General features: G+C 34.9%; 3 protein-coding genes across 3 annotated transcripts; 1 reads left to right on the top strand and 2 right to left on the bottom strand.

The window, feature by feature from the left end:
• Nucleotides 1-739: 739 nt before the first annotated feature.
• LOC106155910 (N-glycosylase/DNA lyase) lies at nt 740-4,760 on the bottom strand. Its single transcript, XM_013530940.3, has 7 exons — nt 4,569-4,760; nt 3,504-4,136; nt 2,945-3,077; nt 2,452-2,599; nt 2,091-2,140; nt 1,554-1,613; nt 740-1,333 (listed from the first exon to the last, which is right to left on the bottom strand). The coding sequence occupies exons 1-7, from the start codon at nt 4,724-4,726 to the stop codon at nt 1,235-1,237; spliced, it is 1,281 nt and encodes a 426-aa protein (XP_013386394.2). The 5' UTR covers nt 4,727-4,760; the 3' UTR covers nt 740-1,234.
• A 221-nt stretch (nt 4,761-4,981) lies between these two features.
• LOC112041805 (uncharacterized) lies at nt 4,982-9,864 on the top strand. The gene is made up of 6 exons (XM_024075458.2): nt 4,982-5,023; nt 5,565-5,966; nt 6,329-6,652; nt 6,913-7,070; nt 7,295-7,541; nt 7,886-9,864. The coding sequence occupies exons 2-6, from the start codon at nt 5,595-5,597 to the stop codon at nt 9,209-9,211; spliced, it is 2,427 nt and encodes an 808-aa protein (XP_023931226.2). The 5' UTR covers nt 4,982-5,023; nt 5,565-5,594; the 3' UTR covers nt 9,212-9,864.
• Nucleotides 9,865-10,264: 400 nt separating this feature from the next.
• On the bottom strand, nt 10,265-13,557 carry LOC112041236 (uncharacterized). Its single transcript, XM_087008991.1, has 7 exons — nt 13,496-13,557; nt 13,128-13,192; nt 12,013-12,461; nt 11,399-11,587; nt 11,164-11,250; nt 10,933-10,982; nt 10,265-10,662 (listed from the first exon to the last, which is right to left on the bottom strand). Exons 2-7 carry the CDS (start codon nt 13,189-13,191, stop codon nt 10,533-10,535), a joined length of 969 nt encoding a protein of 322 aa, XP_086865117.1. The 5' UTR covers nt 13,192; nt 13,496-13,557; the 3' UTR covers nt 10,265-10,532.
• Nucleotides 13,558-15,733: the final 2,176 nt, after the last annotated feature.

Raw genomic sequence — 15,733 nt, 5'->3', positions numbered from 1 at the left:
CGAAATACGACGAACAGAAAATCCCACACTGATATTCTGAAAGTTGAATACTTTGCATCCAGCTTTCAGAATTCAAATTTGTAAACCAATTTAATCAGATCTAATCCAAAAATGTTTCTGTGTTCATAATATTTATTACTCCAAAGCAGATCTGTTCAGGAAAGGATCCAGGATTATTTGAAGGAGGGTGGGGTGGGGTGGGGTGGGGGGGGGGGGGGGGGGGGTGGAGGGGTGGGGGGTACCGCGGATGCAAAGTCAACCCTCCCCCCTAATTTTGGTATTTTAGAGGGGAACGGTGCCATTTGGTACAGTTTAGATTCATGATTCAGCTAGTCAAAATTCTAATTTTAAGGGGGGCTATTGTTTTTTTTTTTAAAGAAATCGAAAGGGGGTGGTTCAGGACTCCCCTGACAACATTAGAGAAATATAAATACATTTCTTACAATCCGTTCCGAAATATCCATACACAGCACGCTCATCATGTTAGAGGGAAAGTATGAACGGAATATGACGACAGGAAAATCCCACACTGATATTTTGAACAGTTGGTCACTTTTCACCCTGCTTTCAAAATTCATTTTGAGTCTAGGTGTTATTAGATAATGCCTTTGTGTTCATAATATTTTTTACGCCAAAGGATCTGTTTATTTTGTATGGATCTCCAAAGTATCATAGCAGAGCTTTTCATCTTTACACTTCAACAACAACAACAAAATAATAATTTTCTTTAATATACTGATAGTTTAATAGTCTGCCATACATGTAGAATTTAAATTAAATACAAAGAGTTCCAAATAAAAAAGGTCCATAAATAAATATTGAAAAAAAAAAGTTTTTCCAACAATTTCACTTTTCATGATCTTGATGAAATTTATCTAATATGATATATTGTTGCCATAAAAATTGCTATATAATGACAATATGAAAAATGGAAAATTCCATATCTATACACAATTAAAAATTCTAAAGTATCAATTAAAATACTAGAGAAATATAGATACATTCCAAAGTAGGCAGATGCAATTTGCAATACTCCAAGTTAAACTTAAATAAAATTTCCTTTTTGAATAATTCTTCAGCCTTGGTTGTCTGATTTTTGATACAACTCAGTTGTTCCCTTCTCTTTTTTACATTGTGATTGTGACTAATAATGCAGTATTATAAATTAGAACCCAAGTGCTGGCTTTATCTAAAATACTAAAATGGGTCACATCACATCTAACACATTCTACTGTTAAGTAGGTTCTTGCTTTATTCGTTTTTTCTCCTTGTGATTTCTTGGTTGCATTTCAGCTTTAGTTCCTCTTTTACGACTGGTTGATACTTTCTTGTCCTTGAAAAAAATAATTAATGTAAATACAATAAATATCATTTTGTTCTCTCTCAATTCCCAAACAGAGCACAACTAGCAGAGATTTCCTTTCAATCTCCTATCTCAAGCATCTATGAGTAGCTGTTCCAACATGTTATTAAGTATGTCACACATTCATAAAAAATCATGCAATTTAATTGCAAGTAATGATAAAACTTTTTGTTGCAGTAGTAGTACTTACACATCCTTTGGTTTCAACCTTTCTGTCTTGGAACTTTTTCAAATCTGCACTAAACAATACCTATAAGAAAGATAAACATAACATTATGGTCACATAGCTTCAAATTAGTTAAATTAATTATTCACATACAGTTTACAATACACATAATATTTTGAAACAATAACATATTTCAGAAAATGATGAACATTTAGCATTTAAATCTGGTTTTAACCAATTTAAACATGCCTAAGTGAATTTTGGCGCAAGGAGGGCAGCATATTGAGAAATCTTGTAAAAAAATAAGAAAAAAATTCAACTGATAGAAAATAGCCTGATAACCAAAAGTGAAATATGTAGATTCTGTTGAATCTGATATTCCATTTTTAAGAAAGATATTATTTGATTATATGCTTCTTAGGATGACTAAGAATATCCAAAAGCACATATGATGCAAATTATTTCGCTCACTCAATTGTCAATCTTATCAATATGATTTTTAAAATGTGTACAAAAGCAAGATAAAGTGTGCTTCGTATTATGTTGTTTAAAAGTACTCACAGAATGTGCCCATCCAGCATAAGGTCCCCAAAGACCTCTGAAGAAATCTCCTGTAAAAAGACAACCAAGCCCACAGGTTATGACAAATAACCCCAAAATATGTACATTTATCATCTAATATCCATGATAAAATCCTGATAGGAGTTTTAAAATTACTTATTATTGCAGACAATGCCTTTTTTTACTTATAAAACAAAACATCTTTAAACCACAACACAAAGAGGTGGAATTACATGCTTTAATTATATGTAACATAGAAACAAAACTATAAGCACTGTAACCATTACTTCTTTATATACAAGCTCTTAAGTTGACCATATATTATAAGAATTAGAATTTAAGAATAAGAATTTGATCTCACCGATTTGCTTGTAAGTTGCATCAGTCATTGTCTTATTACTGTTAAGTTTGGGTATATTGTAGTCTCTGATTGCTATCTGCCACACATGAGTGTCCACTGGGATAGCTTCAGCCTTGTCCAGAGACATCAGACACACACAGTCTGCAACCTTATTTTGGAAGAGGATTTGCATGGTTTATCATAGTAAGAAGTATCATATTTTAAAGTAATTATAACCCTTCCTGTATTTCATAAAATTTTAATTCTGTACAAAAATTCTTCATTATAATTATGCAGAGACATCTGAAAAGCAGCATTATGCATACATACATTACCTGAGGGAAGAAATTCTGTATTTTTTCATTTTTTTTTCATTTCTTCATTTTTTGATGAAAACATGTTTACAAATAAAAATTCAAACATTGTCATCATTTTTTTCTATATAGATTAAGCAAATTATTAAAGTGCTGCTATTTTTGTATTTTATTTGCTGAGTTCCGGCATTATGAGATACCTTGGCTCCAACACCACACAACTTGAGTAGTTCCCCATGAGCATCTTGATATGACTTCCCCCTCAGGGAGTACAGCCATTCAACACTGTGATTTGTAACAATATACTTAGCTGTCTCACTTATGTACTTGGCTCTGAAAAATATATGGAATTATTTTTTTAATATGTGTTACATTTAAGCATATCAGATTTATCACAAATTTAGTTTAAGACAATTTTTGTTTTGGTTGAGTTAACAGCTAAGTGTGAAAATTCATATTTGACTCAACTTCTCTACTATTGAAGGTGAATTAATCATATAAGGATTTGATTATTTACACGCTCTCAATAATCATGGTCAGCTTTATCTGAGGAAAAAAAGCAGTGAAATTAAATAGATAACAAGACACATGGTAACAGTTTACTGGATAAATCAAAAAGTGTACCATAACTTCTTTATGGCATTTGGAACTTATGATAATAATCAAATAATATAAATAAATAATAATAATCAAAAGTTGATCTGGAGATCACAATTTTATACCAATTTTTTTTCATTACTGTCAGATCAGCACACCCACCTGTATCCAAACCCCAACTCCCGCAGTGTCTGCTCTACCCGTCTTCCAGTCAGTGCTTCAACACTGGGAAAGGTAAAATAAGGTTCCTTATCAAGTATTCCAACTTTCTCTCCATAAGTCTTACATAGGTTTTCTACCATACCACTAATCCTGCTGATATTATTATTGGAAGAGCAGATAAAGGCAAACAGATTTTCTACAGGGTCCTGGCGAAGAATACGTACACCAGTAAAATCTGCTGCCACTGCCTTAAAATGAGGATCGGAGGCACTCCAATGACCATAAAGAACTTCCAGGTTTACACCCAGCTGAAAGTAGTTCTGAAGCACTGCTGAATACTTTGAGCTAGAATTATCACTATCAATAAGTGGTAGATTTATATTAACATTGTCAGATGTGTGAATTTCTTGTTTAATACTTGACTTCTTCAACAACTTATCACATCCCTGATTTGATGTGTCTCTTTTCATTTCTATTTTTGATTTTGTTTCCTGAGGATCTGGCAGAGGTAATGATGGTCCATTGTAACCTTTTTCATAAACTCTGTAGATAATCTTGTCATCAGTTTGGCTTAATGTCCATAAGTTCCCTGCAAGTACACTGGTCCACTGACCAGGGCTAGTTTCTTTCCACCTAAATAAAACAAGCATGGCACATTTTAAACACTGATTTCGATAAACAGACTGTGTAAATAATAATAATAAATATTATTAATGCGTTTAGTATATGAAGTTCATAAATTAACAACAAGTTCAAACTTTCAATTTACTTAATCTGTCTGTCTGTGCTCACACCCACACCAAATTGCAGCTTATTGTCTGCAGAAAATAACAATTTTAACCAGTGCCCTTTTTTTAGACTAAATTCTGCTCTGTTGATTAATATAAAGAAAATCTTCTTCAAAATAACCCCAAGAATGTGTGTTTAAGAGAAATCATGCGGATCAGCACCCAGGGTTCTCACTCTTAGCCATCAAGCTAATGTACTCTGCATACAGAGGGTGCTTAAAAAGGTTGAGCTAGAGCAGTACTAGTCTAGATCGAGTAGGTTTGAAAGGTAAATTACCTAAACGACTGGCCACATGCAAGGGTAATATCAAGCTTTACTTCACTTGATTTACAGGAAATCCACCCTGTATTTGTCATTGTTTGTTGCAGCAAGCGTGCATGCCTGTAACTAGTACGAAATTGGGATTTAGTAAGGCTTAATCCTAAGAATGTCATTTCATAGGCGCCGCCATTTTTTACGAAATGGGCTAGGTGGCGTTACAAGATAGCCTAATACTCAACTGGTGATGCACGGTTTGTCTCGTTTTATGCTTCCATAAAATGAAATCTATATTTTTGAAAGCAATTAAACTAAAATTTGTTATAAAATCCTTACAGTATGATTGTAATGATACTGCTCACGACAAAACAATAGTCCATCTTGTGTTACCAATGACAACATACATGGTTTACAATATGGCGGACAGAAGCCTTTCCAAAAAGGGTCAGTGAAAAAGGATATGTGAAGAAAAAGTAAGTTTCATAATGCAGAAGACTTGATTTTAGATGTAATCAACCATTCAGACAACTACAACAACGACATGATTTAAGTGGCTAAATGTTGAATTTATGTTCACTTTCAACTGGTTTCGTAAATGGTATAACTAGTCTTTTTGCTAACTGGAGCTGCTTTTGCCTCAGGTTTTTTTTTTCGATACTGTATGTATAATAATCCCTGTAAGGCCGATGACATGGGCAATGGTTTGTTTCAGCATTTTGTGCGTTTTGTAAAGGAGTTACTGAAGGGTCTATGGATTTTTAGATGATAACGCAGATCATTGCAATAACTTGTATGATTGAATCAGTTTATTAGTATCACACTAAAGGGTCCGAACAGCAGCTAACTATCGTAAGAAAATGCCTATACAATTGTTGCCTCAGTTTTTGGACTCACATGCTAGGCATGCTTAGAGCTGTATGTATGGCCTGTATGGCCTGTATGGCCGAAACCCGAGGCAAAAACTGTTACATCTTGTTTGATTTCTTTATTAACAAGTATTTATTCTATTTGTAGCTGAAATCACTTTAAAAAACAGAACTCATCATGGTTAGCATCCCGGACTGGTCTCGCTTCTCTCGGATGGGGGAAGTGACCCCTAAAGTAGTTCAAACATCAAAATATCAGCTTCAGCGAGAGAGAGAGGCAATAAGAGAAGCAGAGGAACATGGATATTTTTTTGTTCCCAACAAAACATTTCTACTGCAAACATTTTGTGATAAACAGGATAAAGAGGAGAATAAAAAACTAGTCAGAATCAAATATATCAAACTACCAGGCCTGCATTTAAGAAGTTTAGGAGATATTGGACAATGCACAAGACTTAGAGTTCTGGTTTTGAACTCAAATTTCATTCATAAACTTGAAGATTTAGCAGCATGTAAGGAACTCATTAAGCTGGACTTGCACAATAATCAGGTAAAGTAGAATATTTGAATTTATATCAATATCCTTATTTCCCTTGTTTACTAAACAGAAGAGGCTCATTAGTTCAATACCTGGATTATTTCTTGAGAAGTTCTCTTATCAAAGGCAGTGATATGTCTATATTATATTATACTACAGGCTGGCAAGTATCATCTTGAATGAATTTCTCAGACTTGAGTTAATTTACAGTGAGAGTAACACTAATTTGTGATAAATTTCATTATAAAATAATATTCAAGTGATCAAGAATACACATGAATATTTTTATTAATAAATAGCTCAAAATTATTTTAATCATAAAACTTCCATATCCCACTTCTATGTTTAACAAGTTGTTTTTTATATATATAAAGCTTAGCACACTGCCTGGTAGTGCATTCTGGTCCTGTCTCCGCAAACTGAAGCTGCTGTATCTTCACGATAACCCTATTGGCAGGATAGACAACCTGCAGCACCTAGCAGGCTGTCCAAACCTTCAGGCCCTGACACTGTATGACACCCCTCTTAGCCTGAAGAAGAACTACCGACATCACGTAGTCAACAGCCTGTGGAACCTGAAGGCATTGGATTATTATGTGATTTCTGATGAAGAGATTATTGAAGATGCAGTGTTTGGTGGACGGTTTGCAAGCATGTCTCCTGCATTCAGGATTGACCTGTGGAGGCCACTGGCAAAGGTAATTGTAGAGTTTAACTCACATGTTAAGGCATGCTAAATTAACTCTTAATTACGTTGAAACTAAATGCTTTATTTCATGTAGATTGCCAACATTACATTAATTTTTCATATTTTATAAATTTAATGTTTGAAATTGATACTTTTTAGTATTTGAATATTATTACTTTGATGAAATTTATTAAATCTAATCCAATTATTATTTTATGAGGAACTAAGTTTTTTTATTATTATTATTATTTTTTTTTTTTTTTGTAATAGGATAGCTCATATAGAGATGAGGTGGCATCAATAAAAAGCCTCCTGTCAGATCTGAACAGGGTTCTTGCCCATTACTCCCCAGTGTTGATTGCACAGAAGATGATCAGGGGATATCTCACTAGAAAGAGATATAGGCTGATACAAGACACGAGAGTATGGTAAGGACTGGTGCATTTTTGATGTTAAGATTATCTTTTGATTTAAACAAGGCACACAACTCAGTTGTCACAGTTACTGTACAAATCGAGCATGTGCGTGTCAAAGTTTGAGCTCCAGTTGAATGTCAATAATTTTGCTATAAAATCTAAAAAAACGTAATTCTTAACCAGGTCAAGTTATATAACAGACTGGATGAAAACTTATGCTGGTCATGTCATTTTAGGGGAGCAGTCTCAATCCAACGTTTCTACAGGAACTACAAGGGACTTCCACAATACTCTAAAGAGAACTATCGCCTTCCCCCTCCACCTTCTCCTTCCCCCATCTTTGATAAACCTCCAAGTGCTTCCATACCTCCCAGCAGGCCGCAGTCTGTGGAGATAAGGGTGGAGTATGATGAGTACATGAAGAACAGGAGACCTGGCTCCACCACAGCTCTCAGTGAAATCACAGCTGTGGCAGCAGCACAGGTAATGTTGATAATCAAATATTTATTTCTCATTTTCATAAGCTGAATGATCAGAAGTTAAATGCCAAATTTCTTCAACGCTGCAGAACTATTGTGGTAGAGCGTGTCTAATTATGTTAAGTCTGGTTGTGAATTCAGTGGGTTACTGTCTTTTATATGGATATTGATTTATCAGTTTCATGGAGTTAAAGTAAGCTTTATACTCTGATGTGTAATTTCTGTTTCGATTGGGTAAAGGTGACTAAGAGGGCTTTTTCATTTTCAAGTTTTTTATATACAATCTTATAAGATTAAAACATCAGTTGAAACCAAGTTAATCAACCTGTTTCCCATTGTATTCTACAGAAACCCACATCACCTGAGCCAGCCATTGTTGAGAAAAGATCAGAAGGCTCATCCAGTGCAAGTAAAAAGAAAAGAAGCCTCCACATCAACCTATCAAAACTGCAGACAGGAACTCTTCAGAACCTCCAAGATGAAACCACTGCTGTTGAGGTCATTTTATCAGCAAGAGATGGCACACAGCTGGGGATGGTCAGATCAGAGACCGATTTAAAGAAGAAGAAACGTAAAAAGAAAGAAGAAGACGAAAAACCAAAGAAAGTGGTGAAGTCTGTTAAACAGTTCTTTGGACCAGTTGTTCAGTCGACAGTCACACCAGAACCTCCGGTGAAGGAAGAGGAGGAGGAGGAAGAAATACCAGTGACAGCTTTCCGTTTGAGAGGCCTGCCTCAGAAAATCCATGAAGTAGATCCACTGGCCGAGGTCATCTTATCTCGTAAGGAAGCAGGAAGAGATGTACGAGTAGGAGAAGCAGATATTCACAAGCAGCTAGAAAATATGCCCAGACCCAAGGTTACGCCCAGACAGACCCTAAATAAAGACAGGCATGGCTTCATGAGAATGCAAGGCACTATGGGTTTGTCTTGTTTACATGCGGTACAGCAGGCATACAAAGATCGGGAGCGTGCAGAAAAAATGGCACTTAAAATGGAAAACATCTTGAGCATGCGGGAGACTAAAGAACATGCCAAGGAGCGCGTGCGCATGTATCACGAGGAAAAAAGAGCTAATGCTTTAAAACAGAGAGAAAAAGACCACATGAAAATGATTGAGTTGATGGAAAGGAGGGAGCTGCAATATCTCAATTATATTGACAAAACACATGAAAGGCGGAATAAGACGACCACGTTTTCAAAAGGAAGAAATGCTGAGCTTACTTTTGTCTCAGATTTTAACACACAACACACCTCTGTTTCCAATGCTCTGATGAGGCATGACAGACAAGCCAAGAAAGAAGACACGCTAACCGAGAATGCAGAAGCCGTTCACACTACAAATGAACAAGAGAGAAACAAACAAGAATTGGTTGATAAATACCTTGAACACAGAAAGTTGATGCGTCAAACTGAATCGACCATGGCTCGCACAACTCTTGACACAAAGATACTCCAGGAGACAAATGAGCGTATAATGGAAGCAAGAGCTAGAGTGGCAAAACTGAAGACGCGTAAAAAGCAGGTCCAGGATTTCTATCCTCTCCCCAGTGTTAGCACAGTCCCAGAGGGAGAGTCTCCTTTGCCAGCCATGCCTGGAATTAGCAGATGGGAAACCTCCATCCTTATGCACAAAGGGAGAGTGGGTAAACACCCCACTATGTTGTCTAGTTAGTGGGACACTGTTGATCCAATTAAAATTTGTAAAAATTGGCAGCCATGGGAGATATGAATAGGGGACAGAGCTATTGCATTTAAATGGTGATAGTTGGAGGGCACTTGTCCACATTACACCTTGGTGTTACTTTTTATATGTGAAGTTCTTGTTAAAGTGCCATGCTCTGTTCATCAAAATTGTATATGTCCTGTAGCAAAGTGAGGCTTTTATTCACAACTTAAAGACAAACATATTTAAGAAATTAGAGGCAATGGGTAAAATATCAAACCTTAACAAACATCATGTGAGCAATAAATCTGCATGTTGGGAAGTAGAAATCATGAAATTCCATTAATTGAGGTGCTAATAGAAGCAGTATTTGTTGATTGACTTTTCTTCACACACTTTATTCAGTTTATATTTTTATAGTAAGATAAACCAATGCCTCAAGTATGTTTCATAAACAAGACAGAGGTGCATGGGCATTCCTATTATTATACCAGAGTGATAATTTAGCATCCACAACATTAAGATTATGTCAAATATATGATTGATCATCTATCATATCATTATTGCAATAACTCCTTCATTATAATGTTCAAAAATCTGTAAATAGTGTAAGTGATGTATATAAATTGATAAGCTTTAAGAAATAAAGATCTGAACCATAATTGTGCCATGTTTTCATTTTTAGAAAATTAGAAATCTTCGTCATCCCTCAATAACCCTCTTCAGAAAATAAATTATAAAGTGAATAAAAAATCCTTAAAACATCCAAAAACAGTATTTTGGAAGTTGATTAAAGGAAAATTGTGCTTAAATAAGACTTGCTAAAGACCCCAGAAAGCTCAAAAGCAACAATTAGTCTAAAATCCCACAAACTGACTGTGACACCATACTAACTGTAATTTTCTTCACTGTAAAACATCGAATTGTAACTAAACATTCAATGTCAAACCAAATAACCTACTGTAGATGTACTGCATTCTACCTGTGAAGCCATTTAAGCAAAAATTTCATATAATGACATATAACTGGGCATGGAAATTTTAAATGCATAAAAACACGAAGAATTGCATTTTGAATTTCTTTATTTACAATATTTACAAAAAAAAAATCCCTCTTATGATTTAAAATCATGCTGTGTTCTCCCATCATAAAGATGGACAGAAAATTACTGCTGATCAGTCTCTCACAAAATGTTGCTTAGTTTTGCTGAAAAATATTATGAAGTTCAACACTCCTGCACTGTCATATAAATCTGATTGTAACAAAGACCTTGGGGTGTATTACATTGCCATTAGCAGATCAACAAATCAAATGACTAGAGTCCCATTTATCACTTCCTTTTTTTGGCGACCTTTGTTGCTTTGATCCTGTCAATGTCCGTTTTCTTGAGAACCTGTACTCCACCCTTGAATCTTCCCAGTTGACCATCAACAAAACCTATGTCATCTCTGTCACGTTTCCTAAAATTGAGGGAAAATAAATTCTACAAAAATGATAATTTTCACATTTATTTTATGATTTTGAAATAATGTCAACTCTTGCACCTATAAAGAAAAGGACATGGAAATAGTGGACACAGTGCATGGCTTAAGATGCAGTGACTGTACTAGTTAAGTCGACTGATGCCTAAAATAGAGATGCAAGAAGAAACATTACCACATTTTTAAGTGGGTTCAAGCATTTTTTTCTGCCTTCGAATTGTCATCATAAAAAAATCATGACATATTTACCTTTTCTTTGCATCTCTTTTCTGCTTCTTTGCAACTCCAAGCTGCTGCTCCTAGAAACAAGTAAAAGTTACTTTAAATTTGTTTGGAATATTTAGAACCTTATCATGCCGTACTAAAGATTTCTGGAGATTTTTCTTGACCAATCACTAACAGCAGTTACTATAAACATATTTTATTGAGGGTAACAACTAGTAAGTATTTGCTAAATCATATTATTTATTATAGTATTACCTGTTCCCTCTTCTTCTCTTCGGCATCTCTTTCTGTCTTCTTTGTCTCTTGAAGGCTCTTGTAATTCACACACTTGTTTTTCTTAGGCTGTAAAGAAAGTTGCTTCAGAACTAATAATTGCACAACTGACAGTATGAATAAGTGCACTTCTCAATTCAAAGATGTACAAAAAAATCCCATCAACTAAAAACATATAAAAGATCCATATACTATATACCTCTAATAAAACACTCACTTTAGCCCCAAGTTTAATGGCAAGTGCAACTTGGGCCTCCTCTTTCTTAGACTTGTCAAAACCTGTGATCCCAAATTTGAGCACATCCCATCTTGCTTTCCTCAGACTAAACTCCAGCCCACTGGACCCTACAGCTGACTGTGGCACACTGGACAGTGAGGGCCCAGGCCCAGATATTAATGACTTGACCTGAAAGGTGAAATGGACAGTTTTATATTCATAAGGTGGATGTTTATTTTGACAAGGAACTCAACAATACATTTTTGAAATTCTGTTTTGATGTTGTCTGAAGTATTGAACTTCACTTAATTGTTTAAAATACCTGCAGGCATCTAAGATCTACTAAACATGAAAAGGCTTTTTCAAAGATCTCCATCATACAAACTTACTGTAAGTAACCAAATTAGAGATATTGAATTTTTTTCAACCAAAAGCCGTAAAAAAAGAAAAAAAAACATTAATTTAAAAAAAAGGATAAATTATAAAACATAAAGAAGACAACCCCGTCTAAATATCTTGCCAACTTCATGAATGTACACAGGTAAATGATAATATCATGAAAAAAAAACAATTTTAAAGCATCTCCTCAAAAACCACAACACCAATGTCCTCACCTTCATATTATCCTTTCTCTTTGCAGGATCTTCAAATACAATGACTTCAGGAGATCTATGGTTCTTTTCTACACTGTTGGTAGACACATTCAGCTTACTTTCCTGTTCATTATTGTTCGTTCTAAAACTGGAACCATCTAAGCCAAGTTCTTCTTTCAGGTCTGAGAGGTGTCTCTTTTGGCCTATCAGTTTCCTTTTAATTTTTCTCTTTTCTGAAATATCATTTTCTGTCCTGTTTGTTATACCCTCTGATTTATTTCCCATGTCCTTGTTTTTTTCTTTTTTCTTTTTGTTTTTTAACTGTCTCAAACTGCTATCTCTGCCATTTGATTTTTCAGAGTTTTCAAGATCTGAGGATATTTTTTTGCATGAAGTTACAGCTGATTTTCCCTTTCTCTTTGCTTTCTTTAACCTCTTCTGATAGTCCTCTTCATCTAACAGACTGTCAGCTGAAATATTTATAGAGCATTAATTTTATAATTTGAATAATCCTTATCAGAGGACAAAGTTTTGAGAAATGAAATCAGGTCAGATGGTTAAAAACAAGGTATTTTATCAAGTTACTCAGTAATTAATGCATCATCTATAAACTATTGTAAAATAAAGTTATAATGTACACAGAACTTAAGATCCAAAGCATATGATTTACCTACAAAAAAAAAAACTAAAGTAAATATAACTGTTTCCATTGTGATTTTTGTTTAGAACCTATGGGTGTGTTCCCAATGAACTATAGTTCTAGGTAGATCAATCCAATTCCCCAGGGAACCTCAAATCATGCAAACAGATGAAATGAATGACAAATGCCTCCCCAAGCAGTTATCTACCCCTAGCTGCTCGAAGAGGCATTTTATTAAGTTAATCTGACTGCATTCAGTAGGAATTGAATCAATGTACATAGAAAGGTTCACTGGGAAAGTGATCTATGTCTTCACAATACATCATCAGCTTCAAAGCACTGATGTTATTGAGACTTCTCAAAATACCAAAATACCATCTAGTTGAATGGGTAGAAAAAAGAACAAGTAAATACAGTACATACATGTATTTTAGATAGTGTCTGAAACACTTTACAATAGATCATGACAACCTAGAATACCATGTCCTGTGCTTACCATAGTTGCCCAGTCTCTGCAAAAGCTGCTCCTGGAGGAGTTCTGATTCTATATTACTGGTCATTCTGACAATAAAGAATATGATATAGTTATCAAGCCTTCTATGCAAATATTTTCATGCACTTAATTTGTTGCATCAATATTACATCAATTACACACTGGTAACTCCTTGCATATCTTGCTAGTACAAGTTGTGTGGCACACGTGTGGCACAAGTTGATGTCATTGCCATTTAGTGATTTACAAGCAAGGATGACAAACAGATACACTACGATTACGACACTGTAGTTTACTGACCTCCTGTGTGATGTCCCAGTACCCAATTTATTTAGCGATTACCAGTTAATTTCTAGTTAATTTGAACGCACCGACGACGTTGTGATCCACATGTTATCGGGAGAAGCAACAGTCTCAAGCATGCAGACGTGCCATCTTAGGTCACAAGGTGGCTGCCATATGCTGTCTAAAGCCAAGAGTGATATGTCATCTCAGGCCACACGGTTTTACACACACACACACACACACACGCACACACACACACGCACAGAGAGAGAGAGAGAGAGACGGAGACGTTACTTCCTGAATGTGAAACATCTGCATAGTATCTCTTGAGGGCAGGAAAAGACAATGTGCTACGCAGTGCCTGAGTATTTTCAATACCTTCACTTCAACCAAAAGTTGCTATCTTTATCAGGAATTTTTTTCTCTTAATAAATTAATAACATGATGTAATGGGAAAGTCTGAACAAGGCAGCAAAGCTGTCAAATGTACAGACAAAAAACAGAAAATAAAGATGCAAAAAAGGTCATTTTGTCAATTCTGATGCAATAATAAATAATGCTTATAATAGCACAGATGAGTGTCAGTCAACACTGAATTTTAATCATGCACAACAGATAACATGGTCAATAACAGGAGCGGACCCTGAGATATTTTCTGACCGTATTCCAAATATCTATGTTGATCCATCCTCCATTTTGATGGTCTTCCAACAGAAAAAAAAGCAGTCAATATTAACTTAATAACCTGACTGTCTTCCGGAAGACCCAGAAGATGGTCTCAATCCACCCCTTCAATAAGATTACAGTTTCAGGACCATGAGAGACCAAAGACACATGAGGAAAGTCTCAATATTTGAAAAATGATGACAGTGCATAAAATAATATTACATAATATTTAAAGACATAAAAAACAATACAACTGCATATGTGGAAATACAGAAAATGTGCAGAGCCTCAGGCAGATGAGAGCTAAAGTCACAAATGCAAGTGTTTGAAAAAAAATTATTAAGGAAAAAATGACAAAACTAGAAAAGCACTCCGAGAGTGCAGACCTCTAGCTGCCAAGGCAACAATTGTTGATTATTATTGATTATTGAGCCAGACCACCACTAAAAACTAATCATTGTCCTCTTTGGACCACTTCTCTGACAGTTCCTGAAAATTTCAACAAAATCGTTCCATAACTTTTGAGTTATGTTGATGACAGACAAACAGGGGTGAAAATATAACCTCCTTGGCAGAGCCTGAGGTAAAAATAATTCCAATGAAGCTGCTATTCAAACTTTTAATCTTCGAGTTTGATATATATATATATATATATATATATATATATATATATATAATTACCTGCATAATTATCACTGCTTCCTTATTATATATCTAGCAGAAAGCTTAACCTTTGGCAGTTTACAGGGAAATATCAACAAGTGTGCTTTATCAAATCTCATTTAATGGTCAATTAATTAGGCAAATGAGTTTATAGCACTGAAATTAGCTAGGTGATACCCAAGGGAAATTTAGACTGACCCTCTCAAAGGTCTTTCAGGCCCATAATTAAGTCACAACTTAAGAAAAGCACAAAACAATAATGCGCAAAATAGGAGACTACCAATTCTGATGCAATAATACATTATGTTTAACTGCACAGTCAACATCAAATTTTAATTTTGCACAACAGGTAACACTGATGAAAGTAAAAGCATAAGGCTTCAGGCCCATCAGAGTTCAAGTTTATACTTAGAAAGTGCCAGAATGAGAAAAATGAAAATTTCACACAAAGTTGCATAAAATTCAATAATAAATGATAACCCAATTGAGCTGGCTTTCTAATTTGAACTGCATGCCAATCCTAAAAATCATACTTATAAGTTAAATATAATAATAAGTAACAGTTTTCTTTTCATAATGTTTGTAGTAGCAGTGCAAAAAAAGATTATTGTCAATTTTGATGTAACATTACATAATAAATTATAGAATAATTTTCACCAATTTTTGATTATTGACTATATACAGCACGGACATGTAGAAAATTTGATAACCATTCGGCTTCATGTCCATGGGAGCTCCGAGTCCCACAATGAATATGCCAAAAAAAAAAAATGAATATTTCATTAAAAGGTATAACTTCCAGAAAAAGAAGCCAATTAGACTGCTTTTCCAACTCAGGTTGCATTTTAGTCCTGTGTTTCTTTTTTGGAAGTTTGACAATCATAAGTAACACGGTTTTTCCCATAATGGTCATGCATCATGGCAGCAGCACCAAAAATTGTGTTTTCTTCTATTTTGATGCAACATTTCATAATGCTGAACAGCATAATGACCAT

The sequence above is a fragment of the Lingula anatina genome, chromosome 3 (genome assembly GCF_051362555.1).
Source record: "Lingula anatina isolate TDL-2025a chromosome 3, LinAna3.0, whole genome shotgun sequence".
Classification (NCBI taxonomy): Eukaryota; Metazoa; Brachiopoda; class Lingulata; order Lingulida; family Lingulidae; genus Lingula; species Lingula anatina.
The sequence above is the reverse complement of the archived record's forward strand: the minus strand, read 5'-3'. Positions and strand labels throughout refer to the sequence as shown.